Source organism: Caretta caretta, chromosome 1, assembly GCF_965140235.1.
Source record: "Caretta caretta isolate rCarCar2 chromosome 1, rCarCar1.hap1, whole genome shotgun sequence".
NCBI lineage: Eukaryota > Metazoa > Chordata > Testudines > Cheloniidae > Caretta > Caretta caretta.
This window is the reverse complement of record NC_134206.1, coordinates 142,331,862-142,345,294: the sequence shown is the minus strand read 5'-3', so window position 1 is coordinate 142,345,294 and position 13,433 is coordinate 142,331,862. Positions and strand designations below refer to the sequence as shown.

Sequence of the window (13,433 nt, the reverse complement as noted above, 5' to 3'; positions counted from 1 at the left end):
AGTATCGCTTTCTGAATTGCTACCTTGTAAGCGATGTGGTCGTTTGCTTTCAAACACTGCAGAAGAATGTTGGTTTTCACACTAATTTAAAATTTCACACTCATCAGTGTACAGAATCTTTTACAATGCCCACTGGATTTACAAAAGCTTGTTTCCCCCACCCACAAATGTCAATGTTGTGCCAAATGTAATGTGAACAGTAATAATAGTAATAAAATAAATAATAATAATACTTAGACTGCAAGCCCTTTGGGGAAGGGACCATCTTTTTTCTTCTGTGTTAGTGCAGCACCCAGCATATACATTAATCATACCTAGCTCTTATACAGCACTCTTCCTCAGTAGATCTCAAAGTGGCTTACTAAGGAGATCAGTATCGTTATCTGTAAGAGGTATGCCTATGCACAGTACTGATTTCTCTAAGTGAAAATCTTTGTAGGAGTAGTACATATTTTATATGGGTAGTAGACAAACAAGTAAGTGAACAGACTGGAAACAGTTAAATGGCTTTTAATGGGGTGCATGACTTCTCATGGATATTAGCGTGCTCTTGAAAGTTTAGAGCAAAGCTTATCTAAAATATAATAATTACACAAAACTGTAGCTCCTATACAGGAATAAAAAATGGCACAGGGCCAAAAGTAACTCTGTCAGGCTTTATAGTCTCTGGAAGAAGGCACATTAAGGTGCATGCTCGTCCTTTGCTTAGTTGGTTACTATAAGGCTAGGATGAAGTGAAAGCAACTTCTCTCACAAGTGAGCCAGCCCTAATGAAACCGTAATGATGGCTACCTTCTTTCCTAATGAAACTGGAGAGCTGCAGACAGAACATAGATGTGGCATTGCACATATTTTAGGAAATGGCAAGATGCGTGGGGCATCCTTCTCTTTCCCTCCGTTCCCATGAAAGAGGAAAACTAAAGTAGAGTAGGCTGTAGTTCTGATTAAGCAGAACTGTCCAGTCTTCTGGTAAAAAAATTAAATGGGAGTTGATGGCACTCATTACCTCACATAATTGGGCCCCCAAAACGTTCACTAATGCACAGTGAAACCTATACAAGAGACCATTCTTATTAGGCAAATATCTGCCTTAAGAGACACCTTACAGTATCCCTGCCTATATGGAGTAAATATGTGCTTTGGCCTTATTAAGAGCATAAGAACGGCCGTACTGGGTCAGACCAAAGGTCCGTCCAGCCCAGTATCCTGTCTGCCGAGGAGTGGCCAATGCCAGGTGCCCCAGAGGGAGTGAACCTAACAGGTAATGATCAAGTGACCTCTCTCCTGCCATCCATCTCCACCCTCTGACAAACAGAGGCTAGGGACACCATTCCTTACCCATCCTGGCTAATAGCCATTAATGGACTTAACCTCCATGAATTTATCCAGTTCCTACTTGTGTTAAGCAACTAATTTTGTCATCTAGTAAGACAATTTTTTATTATATATGAATATATAGAGCTATCCATGTGAAATTATAGATTTCATAATGCAAAAAGAAGCATATTAAAATAACACCCAACTGGACTTTGTAAAATCAGTGAGGTTGGGTTTTTCAGCCTGGATTAGCTTTTAAATATATTTGCTCTCTCATATAATTGGATCTTTAAGAAATATTATGTCAACTAGATTAATAAAGACCACAGGAATATGCACAACAGAATGTCCTATTTGTTTTATAAAGCATTTTGTTATTCATTTAAAACCAAGAGCAGAAAATACCAGAACAGTTAGACACAGTCTTCTGTCACTATACTTTTTCACTGCCTCCAACTACCTGAAACAGCAATCTGCTACAAATGATTTGCCTCTCTAAGAAATAAATTAAAATATTTTCTTTGCACTATGAATTCATGTCAGCAAACGCATGTAAGGCATTGTGAATATATTCCAATATAATTGGAATAATTTAAAAAAATACTCTTCTAACATTCCATGCTACACTAATTATGAGTTAGTAGTGAGAGCTACTACTGGAAGTCTCAAAGACAATTAAGTGGTGGAATTGCTGATAATAGTCTGTAAATGAAAACAGCAACAAGCTGTCGTGAGGGAGGCGCTCCAGCCAAGGGAAAGTCATGATGAGAACCTTCAACCAAGCATTTAAAAACAGGTCAGATTGTAAAATGACATACAAAAATGCAGCCAGGAGATTAGCCCACTTGAGTCACAGGCTGTACCAGACAGAACAACAACAACGGGAAATGTTCTGATTTTAACAAGACATATAGTTCATATTGTAGGTTAGAATAACATCTTCCTTAGTGACCCTGAAGATGCTGTACTTTATGCCATCCATTAGGTTTCATGAGGTATGTTTCCAACCTGACATATTACCTATCATCTCTCTTATTCCTTCCTTCACCCATCTCAGACACTACATGACACACATACCTTTATTAACCCAAATAGTCACAGTGGGGAAAATATAACATGTTAATGGTCCTCTCCTGTCTGCTGGTGCAGATTTAAGCTGTCTAACAAGGTGGTCAAACCACAGAATATATCTAATGGAGTCCTCTCTATTGGAAAACAGAGTCAATGGTTCTATATCAGAAAAGCATACCCTGTCCTACTCATTTCAGGCACACATCATCCTCAGTTTACATTCACCTGAGCTTCACAGATGAGTGCTGCTCACTTCTGGATGTTTCACTATCTTTTAATCCCACTGTAAAAGTGAAAGGTACCCTATTTATAAGAAAAATAGAAAACAACACCCTGAAGGCTACATGGCAGAAACCCAGTTAAAATGGAGATGCTACATAGCCTTCATTATTTAAGCAAATATTGATCTTTCTGAGAAGTACTATGTTACCATTTGGTCCAGCTATTAGCCCACTAGGGTTATGTGTCATACAGTACTTCATTAAAATGGAATGCTGCCTTGCCTACTTTAGAAAATGAAAAAAAGCCTCACTGCTACCAGTTTGGGGAATCTGAAATACTTGACCTTATCCACAGTTCACTTTTTGACTAAAACACTCTCCCTCCCCAAGGTGAAACCCTGGGTTGTAACCTTCACTATGGAGATAACAACGGTCTCTCCCAGAGCTGATCCTATGAGTGTGGACACTGGCTTTCCTTGTTTTGCCTAGTTGCAGCTTCCTGCACTCCCTCGCTATAAACACTAGGTGGTGTGGAAGCAGCAAATTCTAGTTTCTCTAAAAAAAAGGAGTACTTCTGGCACCTTAGAGACTAATACATTTATTTGGTTTTGCTGGGTAGGGAGGGAGAAGCAAAGAACTCAGTCCTGGCTGCTGAGAGATGCCAGCAGCAGCTGCAGCAGTTCCTGCCCTACCATTTAACAAGGAGCTTCAGATGAATCAAGCCCCAGCTACGTTAAAGAATGAATTTTGATCTATGAACCTCCAAGACAGCTGAATTCCTCAGGCACAATGCAGATGACAAAACCCAGGACAAAGCATATAACAGCTGGAGACAAAGCATTCTTGAATGAGGGTTTCTGGCTGTGAAACAAACGGAGAGCAGGTTAATCTAGAAAGTCTGATCATATTTAGGAAACACTACAAAATCTTCCTCTTCAACACTCTCACCCCAAAACAACCACCCACTGGCTTCTACAGTAGTAAGAATGACACAGCATCGACACCCATTGTATCCACACACCTCTCTATAAAACAAAAAAGCAAACAAACAAACAAATAAAAACCTGAAACAAATACTCTAAACAGAGCTTTCACCCTGAAAAAGGACGAAAGCCCGAGACTCCATGAAATCAACTAGGGACTTCATTATTGCTATCAGTTTTACATGGAAGGTGCTCAGATGCTATTGTGCTGGGTAGCAGTATAAAACCCTAGGACTTGCAAGGCTGTGGACCAATAGGAGAAGGGCACAGAAGGCTTGTAGGGGCAGAGAGAGACTATATAGGACAGGAACTTTGCAGAAGAAAATGAGCCTGCAAAGGGAAAAAATGGCCTATAAGGGTTTTTTTCTTCCACACGTTCTCAAAATCCATAGATCTAGCTATACAATAAGCAGTTTTGTTTTAAAATGTTTTCTATCCATATTCTTTACAACAGGTTGATTCTATATAATCAAATTATTACTTATTACAGTACCCACTGTGCCTACATGATCAAAAAGATATTGCTAGAATTCATCTAGAATTCATGTGTTTATCTGCTGAGGCTAGGCCAAGGATCAGCTTTAACCAATTCGAAGTTTCCTTTCCAGTTGCGGCATGTGTCCTGGAGTGAGGTGCTAGGCCACTGGGGGCCCTAAGCAGGGATATTTTTTTGCCCTCCCCAACATATAATAAAAAGCTAATAGCGGCCTCCCTTGAGCTGCTCAGGGCCCTAAGCAATTGCTTAGTCTGCTTATGCCTAACGCTGGATCTGGTGTCCTATTAGTTATGGCAGCAGAGACTCCAACTGGTCCTCTTGTGGTCCATAGAAGATAGTTTTAGTGAATGAGCAGGAAGGGAGCATTCCCTCTGGCCAAGTCAGTAGGAGCTATGCTCAATTTGCTGCTGCAGAGCATTCGTGTTTATTACATGCTAAATATTAAGATTAGTAAATCCACCTTCTCCCACAAAATCATTGGCCCTATGAAAATGAGAGAATAACCATACAAAACTAACTTTCAAATAGTAAACAAAGTAAAAATGAAGTAAGCTTTTTAGAGGCAAAAAGCAAATAAACTGTTCTGTCAAGAACAACTTTAGGTGCTCTTTGGCATCCTGTGGTAAAATCTATGTCAAAACGTACAGATAAACTTTAGGCCTGAAGGAGAGTGGGTGGCAGTGATGTGATGCATAACTGTCTAATTCTATTACCTCCATCTACAGTGAGGCAAATCTGAGAAGGCAGGACTTGTCCTTTGTGACTTAATCACGGATACGTAATGTGTTTTGCCATTACCAATTAATACATTCATCATGTGCAGCCTGCTTTAGAACAAAACAAGAGGCGGTTTGCTCCCAATGAGGATCCTACATGTTCCAAAGAATCACCCCTGAACAATGTCTGCCTGCGTAATAATCTCAGAAGTGAAAACATGCACGTATATACATACACCACAGGAGATAAACTCCGGTTTAAAAATAACAATAATCACAAGACAATGTCAATACAGAGAAAGAAAGACTAAATGATTCATTAAGGAAATAAAAATGATAACCCAATTAGAGATTACCAGTACAATGTTAATGTGCTGTAACAAGGAGTAAAAATATAGAGATTGTACATAATACAGTTAATGTTCTAACAAACCAACATAGGAAAGGGCATTCAGCATCTTAAACTCACCACAATGTATCAAGCTATAGTAGCAGAGCAGGTACACAAAATCATCCATTGCAGTGTACCTGCAATGCCTACTCTGGGCATGAAATAGCGATTTAAAGACACAGGGACAGATCCTCAGCTGTCATAAATCAGTGGAGCTCCACAGAAGTCAACAGAGCGATGCCAATTTACACTAGCTGATGATCTGACCAAGAGTCATAAACAAAGCACTGAATTCCTAAGCTGTGTGCAGTTGTCTGAACAATATTTTTCAAAAACATGGGATCGGGGATTGTCGTTTAAAATTAGTTGATTTTATTTTTTGTATTTTTTAATGGTGGGAATTAAAAACAAATGAAACAAAAAGACCCAAAGACAAACTTCCAGCAATGACATTTAACTCACATGTTAACAGTTGCAAAGGAGTTGTATTTATTATCCAAAATCAATAGAAATGATTCAACTTTAACACACACAATTTATCCAATAGATCATAACTATTTGAGATTCATTAGGGTACTAATCTAAAGAATCTATTGCAAGGTACAGGGTCATCTGAATCCCAACTTGGATTGTCTCTAAAGGTAACACTGTCTATGAGAACTAGGGGTTATTGTTCTCTCTCTCTCTGTTCTGAAAGAATGAATCTTGTCAATTTCAATTTTTTGCTTTCTCACAAGAATGGAGAAAGCAGGGCCAATGGTGCAACATGCACAAATGCACCCATCATCTCAGAAAACTCAATGTTTTGAGCAAGTTTGTATCACCACAGTTCAGAAACTGAGATTCTACATTTTGCAAGAAGGTTGGCAATAAAATCCTGTCTGTCTATTGGTTAGCGCACAGGAAAAGGCCAGTCCTATAAACAGAACACTGTAGCCATAGCAACAAGCAGTTCAAACTTTTCAACATGCTACTTGATATTTTCTTCACATTTTTATATTCTCACGGTTAATAATTCACCATGAGCATTTTGCTCCCCTAGCTAGTCATTAACTTCTCTGAAATGATCACTCCTTTGGTAATTACTTGCTTTCCTAAAATTAAAACGCAACAAAACAAAACAAAAAAAACCAACATGAGCTTGTCAAGGAGACCCTTTCAAAATGGAAACATACGTGTCAATTTTGGAGAAGGGGCTGGAAATGGGGGTGGGGTGGGGTGGGGAGAAGGTAGTCCAGATTCTGGCCCGTTAATCCAAAGTGTGTCCCTTTATTATTGCTGTGTGGTTTAAAATGCAATGACAAAAAGCTTTGCAACTGAACTTTAAATCACCTAAGAACACAGGGTCCATAACAAAGACTCTAAGCCACCCCTAGTAGTGTCAGTGCTGCTATTCTTTTCCTTTCATAAATTAGGAGGCTTTTGTCATTTTTATTGCTACCATTAAAAGCTCATTTGAAGGCCAAATTCCCGGGGTAAAAGTAGTTAGGGTAACATGTTTTGTCTCTGGGTAATGGAGTTTAATCATATAGCAAACTGCATCAGACATCTTAAGTTCTGACGCTTTAGTAGCCCAAATGTTACCCTATTAAATGTAAATGTTTGAAAGGTGCTGCAGATGAGCTGAAATGACAATTTGCCTTTAAAAAATGGCACCAGGATTAATTAAAAGCCAGGTGCATATAACAGAATATCTAGTATCTATCAATTAAAAACATAAATATAGAGCAAAACTCACATCTGCCATGGAGAATAAAAAAAAATTCAACACTAATTCCAATATTCAGCAGTACTGTTAGGTTTACAGTTTAATGGATATTTTTTTTGTCTGTTTTGTGAAACGTCTTTACTCTTTCCCACCTCACTGCCTCTACCATTTTCAAACTCCTTATTCATGCCAACTCTGCCAACAGGCCCTCTACACATTTCGAGGGATCCAGGTTAGTAGCAACCACAGTTCCTTCAAGAGGCTGGTAGGTTATCTGCCTTCTTCATTCCTACAGATAACTTAATTGTAGCATAACCCCATAACTAACTGATGCAGCCCTTGTTTGCTGGCCCTTCAAGATGGTTGGTAAATGAACGTTGATAGCCAACATATGTTAAAAAGCTCTATAAATAATGGTGATGGATAGTTCATGAAACAGATAAGGGGTAGATTTGTCTGATACCGGTGTATGCATGTGTGGGGAGAAGGTTCCTCTGAAATCCCCATTCTAGAGGTTAATTTGGATTACTCTGACAAAAAAGCTGATCTCAAGACAAGCTAATGTGCCATGACAGAAGTGGTTATGCTGTTTCAGGTGGATTTTTATCCCAGTTGTTCATGTAGATATCTTCTCTGAAGTTCTTGTTTCATAAATTGTTTCTTGTATTTTTATCTTTCAAATTGCATGTTAGAAAATGGTGAAGAACTGCTGAAAACATATGCTATTTATTTTCTGAACTAGTCACAACCTGTTCAGCTGTCTTGTCAGGATTCTACAACCTACACACTAAGCACTTAGGGCCTTGTCTTGCACTATTGAATTTAGTGGGAGTTTTGTTATTGACTTCAACAGGAGCAGGTTCTGAACTGGAAAGCCCACCAAATACGTCTCAAAGGCATGAGTGTGTTAGTCGAGATGGAGAGTGAGTAGAAATGGAAAGGAAAGAGAAACAAAATCCATTAACATTTAAAACTAAAAATTACTAGAAGGAAATAGTAATTCTGTTCTGTAACAATGGGTGTTCTGAAATCTAAGGTACATGACTCATCATTCTGTTAGTTATTAGGGAACTGTACAAAAAACAAATCAGAAAGGTCATTTCAATTGCATCTGCAACAAGGGTAAACTGTTAAATTTTAAAAGAAAATTAAAGAGACTATTCTTTTTGTTTTAATTAAAGAGGAAAATATTTTCAACTTGTACGTTATTTAAATAGAAATCTTGAATAGCCATAGAGAATATTCAATACTTACTTTTATCTTCTTGGTTTTCTGCTGCTGCTTTCCCTTCTTCCTCCTCCTCATCTAACTTTTTCTGTTGTACATCTTCCTGGTGATCAGAAGCACTAACTGAAAGGTTCTGACAGCAGTGGTTGAACCCACTATCCCGAGGCAGAGTAAAACTACGGGGCTTGCCCCCATTCCCATTTAGCACTTGCTTTCTCTCACCCTCTACCAAGGGAAATGGACCATAGTGATCCTGTAGGTGGCACTTTTGAGTTGGAAGAGTTGACTGCCGCCTGTGTTCTGGAGAGATTACAACTGAGTCAGAGAACACTGAATCCTCAAGGGGCAGAGTCTGAAGGTAGTGCAGTCCCGAGCTTGTCAGTGGCGTCTCTATTAAATCCTGCCAGGAACGTCGCTGACTGGCTGTTTTGCGTACAGGTGATTCAGTGGTGCTTCCTACTGCTTCTTGACGGAACTCTTCATGCGAAGACTGTGACTGGGAAGTTTCTGTAGATGAAAGTCGGCTGTGTTTTGGTTCCACGAAAGGGCTTGCACAGCTCATCTACAAAATGAATATTAATGTTGTTTTTAGATTAAAATACATTCACATCTACTAATAATAAATACGCAGGTGTCGTATTCACTCTAATCCTGAGGGCATGTATTACCAGACTAACTAGTTTGGTCTCCTATGGTCATATTTTGTCTCTGCATATAAATATATATATGTAAATTTACCATACAGATACACACACACACACACACACAAACACAATTACTGTGGATAAGATTCTTACTAACATTGAATGCTCCTTACATGCACAACGGCCCCATAGACTCCATGGGATTACTCACATTATTCACAGAGTAAATCACTACTGAGCATGTACAAGCATGGGAAACTCTGGCCCTGTATTAGCTTGTGAGTACTATCTTCAGATGACATCCAAATTCCACTTCAACCTTATTTAGTTGCATGTAACTCCTTAAACAAATTTCTTTGGGATGAAGTTTTCAGTGCTTGGACTCAGTGCAAAGGTGAATGCTTTGGAGAGTATACATAAAAATGTCCTTTAAGTTATACAGCCAGGAAAAAAATACTTCCCCCATATGCTCCAATCCAACATTTTGCACTCCGATAACTCATACATCTCTGAAACCAGGAATTTGAAATTTTGTCTTGTTTTGTGCTCCTACTTTTGTTTATTCAATTTTTAAAGATCCACTAGTCAATTGTTTCTCTGTACATCGACAGAATTTAAAAATTCTGAAGGCGGTCTGAGTTCGAGCTTCATAATCTAGCTTTATGTTAACTACTGCTGGGAGAAGAAACTGAATAGAATTTACTTTTTTGTTTTAATTTATAGATATACACACGTTTTCACAAACAAAACAACTGTAATCACTGGAGACAGAACTTGTATGTTAGATAACTACTGAAGCTTTTCTGGAGATAGAGTTCATTTTTCTACTTAAAAGGTTGTTGCTTGATGTGTACACTTGACAGCACAATCATTGTGTGTTTTGGAAGAATCTCTGAATGTTACCTAGGGTAATTGGGGTGCTACTTGAGTGAATAGGTTCTGTTTTGTGCAGTGGAGTGGTCCTAGAAATGGTGTCATAAGAGGGGATGGAAAGAATTCTATGACTGAACTAACTTTGTCTGGTGAGCAAGGTTATGTGTCCTCACAAAACCAGGGTTTTGTACACATTGGTGGAGATAGCAGTGCTGGTTGTCCTCTTATTTCTAATTGTCATAAATAAAATTTGCTTCCCTGGGCCTGTTCTAATGTTAGTAAGTTGTGTTGTTTAATGAATGTTTTCAATAAAGCAGTGGACTGGAAAGTAAAGTACTATAACATCTTTGGGGTTTTTTTAAAGGAGAAAAGCATCATCAACCCACTATTTTTTTTTAAACCGAGTATTTCACTGAACCATAGCCCTATAAATGTCATCCTTGTTGCCTTCCATGTTCACGCAGGCTATTTAGGAGCAACAGGTTTTATTTTTGTGTGTGTTCTTTGTTTATTTATTTTTAAGTTTATGGCATAGCAGTCTTCTCTCCCTGATTTTCCCTTCTCCTTGTAGAGAACACAGATTCTTTTCTCTGCAGCTATGCAAGACATGATTATTAAATCACAGCTTCCTTTCCTGCCCCTGGACAAAATTTCAGCCTTACAAATGACACCTTTGTGCCCCGTTAACTGGTGCTAATCCATATTTTATCTATTTTCCAGCTAGGGCTATTTCCTGACCACTAATAAAATGGAGGTTTTGAAATTCAGGAAAACTATACATTTAAAAAGATACACAATCATCATGATCTTAATTTTGATCAGAAACAGGTTGTGACTAAAAATGTGTTTTATGATCTTTTTTTTTACCTCCCTGAGATGAATGCAAACATTTTATCAAGGACTGAGATAATGAAATTTGTTCTTTTGAAAGAGTTTTATACTTACAGATTTTTTTTAATCTCACAAGAAATAATTCAAGTAGGCAAAACTGATGCTTTATGCCAAACACATTTCCAAATAAGTAACCGTAGATGACTTACCGAAGGAGGTCGTGGGTATGTATCGTATGGGGGTGGTGGACTGTCTTGTTTGGGTGTTGATGGAGTGTCTGCTTCTTCCTTATCACTCTCACTCCAGTAATCTAAAAGGTTGTGTACATGTCAGATCCAAAAATTAAACTATCTTGATACATATATATACACACACTATCTTTCAAGAAAACAAATGCCAAGACAAACCTCAGATACCACTATGAAATAAGCATTTTCAACTGCTGACTTCATAAATGACAACCACAATAATTTAAAGTTCTTACAATCTAAAGAAGACAGACTTCAAAACATTTTTTACAGATCTAACGTACCACTCCACCTTCAGCAGATTACATACTAATCTGCTGAAACACTGTGAATACAAACTGTACAGTATATAAACGATAAATGTGGCATTTGTACAAAATACCCATAGTACTCTATAAAATGTTCGGCTCTACACAAAATTACTACATCAACATTTGCCAAATAAAATAGGACAAAAATTGGTTGGAGTCTGTTGAAACTATACTTCAAGTAGAAAAAAAATGAAAAAAATATTAACTTGCTAGTATCCTTGAGTTATGAAGCAACATGAACGCTAACAAACTTAGCTAACAATAAACAAACAAAAAATCCTACCACCTGTATAGTCAGGTATAGTCTTTTCATGAATTTCTCACAGTTCTTCATGCTTTTTGACATGATTTCCAGTGGGAATCGGTTGTATGGGAGGTAAGACAGGAATCTGTCTCTGTCTTAGGCATATTGGTAAGGTTCCTACCGCCTTGTTATCACAGCAAAAATGTGACTGATAAGATAATGAGCCAAATTCAGCAAGTGCAATGGACATGGAAGTCCTTGGGCCAAATTTAGTGGTGATGTAAATTGCATATTAGACTTAAATTGGCCATAAAATGGGGTCTAATTTGCACCTATTTGGTAAGTGGGCAACAGAGAAAAAGAAATTATAAAAAACAGCCTTTGTAATCTATAATTCTGTGGGCAAGCAATGATAGAAAGGTAAGGGAGGTGTCATTTAATTTGTAAAAATCTAAAGAATTATAATTTCTATGGTGTCATCCTAGGTGGTCATCCTCGCTGCCCCTCACTCTGGGTCCTCTGGGTGATGGAAGTTTTGATAATACAATATCATCAGAAATGGGTCAAGTTGGGTATCATTTGAAAACCCTTTCACCCACAAACACAACGATTACAGATTACTATACATGGAAGGAGTACTTCTAATTGATTTGCCATCATCAGCAAAAACAGAAGTGGTTCAGTAGTATTGTTTATCAGCTTTGTTTATTATGTGAAAAGAGTTGTAATGAGGCTCTAGTTAAGAGGTCGATATCCAGCCAGAAATCATTGGAATCCATCTGTAAATGGTATGAGCATAGTTACATAACATACATTATATAACATAATTAATTATAATCACAAAGTAATTTATTACAAACACCTTCTTGTTTTTACTTTGGTCTTGATCATTTTTAGGTATCAATGGGAAGACAGAGTACCAACCAGCAGCTGAATCATTGGAGAATACCAACATGAAGGACCTGGTTAAATACAGTGCTCGATGGCATCTTACACACTATAAGAAATTCACCTGCAAACTGATTTTGGCATGATTGGAAAGGAAGTACATTGAACAACAGGAAAATGTTGAATATACTGGGACAAGTGCCAGCTCTGGGTGAGACTCACCTTATCCTCGGTCCCATGGTATGCATTTTGAGAAGAACAACTGCTTTTTCTGTGGTAAGCTGGAAGCCCAAAGGCATTCATTAAGCACAGTTTCAACATGTGAGGCAAATGAGAAACTGTATGAAGCAGTCACTTTGAGTGAGAATGTTGTATGGAAAGTAAAGTTAATAGAGTACATGATTGGGATGACTTCCCCAGACGTAACCAAGCACCACCTAGATTCATTAGACTCTTTCAGTGCCAAGAAGGGGCAATTTTAAAGCTACAAATGAGCTTACTCATGCTAGCAACCCCTTTGTGTCTGATGGACCAGAGCTCATTAATATCATGAGGAAAGCAGTCTTCAGTGACGAGATAGATAAAGATGTCAGTTGAATGGATACTCTGAGTCATGATTTGTATGAAGCCTTCACAACCCAAAGAATTACCCAAGGCTCTGTCAATTTATGGGCTCCAATCAAGAAGAATAGACTAAAGCTGTTCTCGAATGCAAAAAGCTAACCACAGATAGGTCATTGTTTGCTCATCTCCTGGTCCTGTCCAGATCTGAGTGTGATGTTCATCTATGTGAGACTTTGAGAAAGGACAAATTATCCATGGTAACACAATCAATGTTTGAATGTGGCTGAACAATGCATGTTGACATATGAAAAGCAAACTAATGCACATCTTGCATGGTCTTCCTAAGCCAGCACCTACTGACAATGTGACTGGTACCTCATACCAGCAAAGGCCTTTCAGGGTAGCAATCATAGATGGCATGGCTGAGGTACGAGCTCTCAATAAACCAGAAACTGTTAACACCTGCCAGGATGTGGTTGAATACTTCATTATGTGGCTACAGAGAAAATACTGGACCTATGACAAAAACCACTTCATGTTTAACACACATGCAGAGGAATCAATTAAAAATATTACCAGAAAGAGGTGACTCCAAGGTATGACCAGTGCAATGACTCCATGAACATCTCCAATGTCACAATGAAGAAGCTAGTGTCTCATACTCGCATAAAGGATGAGTTAACTGCATGCCTTGCAGGAA

The 13,433-nt window shown here is 38.2% G+C and overlaps 1 protein-coding gene across 4 annotated transcripts in view; it reads right to left on the bottom strand.

Annotated features, from left to right (window-relative positions):
- Positions 1-13,433, bottom strand: part of CNKSR2 (connector enhancer of kinase suppressor of Ras 2) — a 376,791-nt gene that overhangs the window by 60,107 nt on the left and 303,251 nt on the right. For all 4 annotated transcript variants that reach the window (XM_048862811.2, XM_048862821.2, XM_048862830.2 and 1 more), the window contains 2 exons: positions 10,688-10,788; positions 8,158-8,692 (listed from right to left, as the gene is read on the bottom strand). In XM_048862811.2, coding sequence (XP_048718768.1) covers positions 8,158-8,692; positions 10,688-10,788 — 636 coding nt within the window. The remainder of the gene's footprint in view (positions 1-8,157; positions 8,693-10,687; positions 10,789-13,433) is intronic.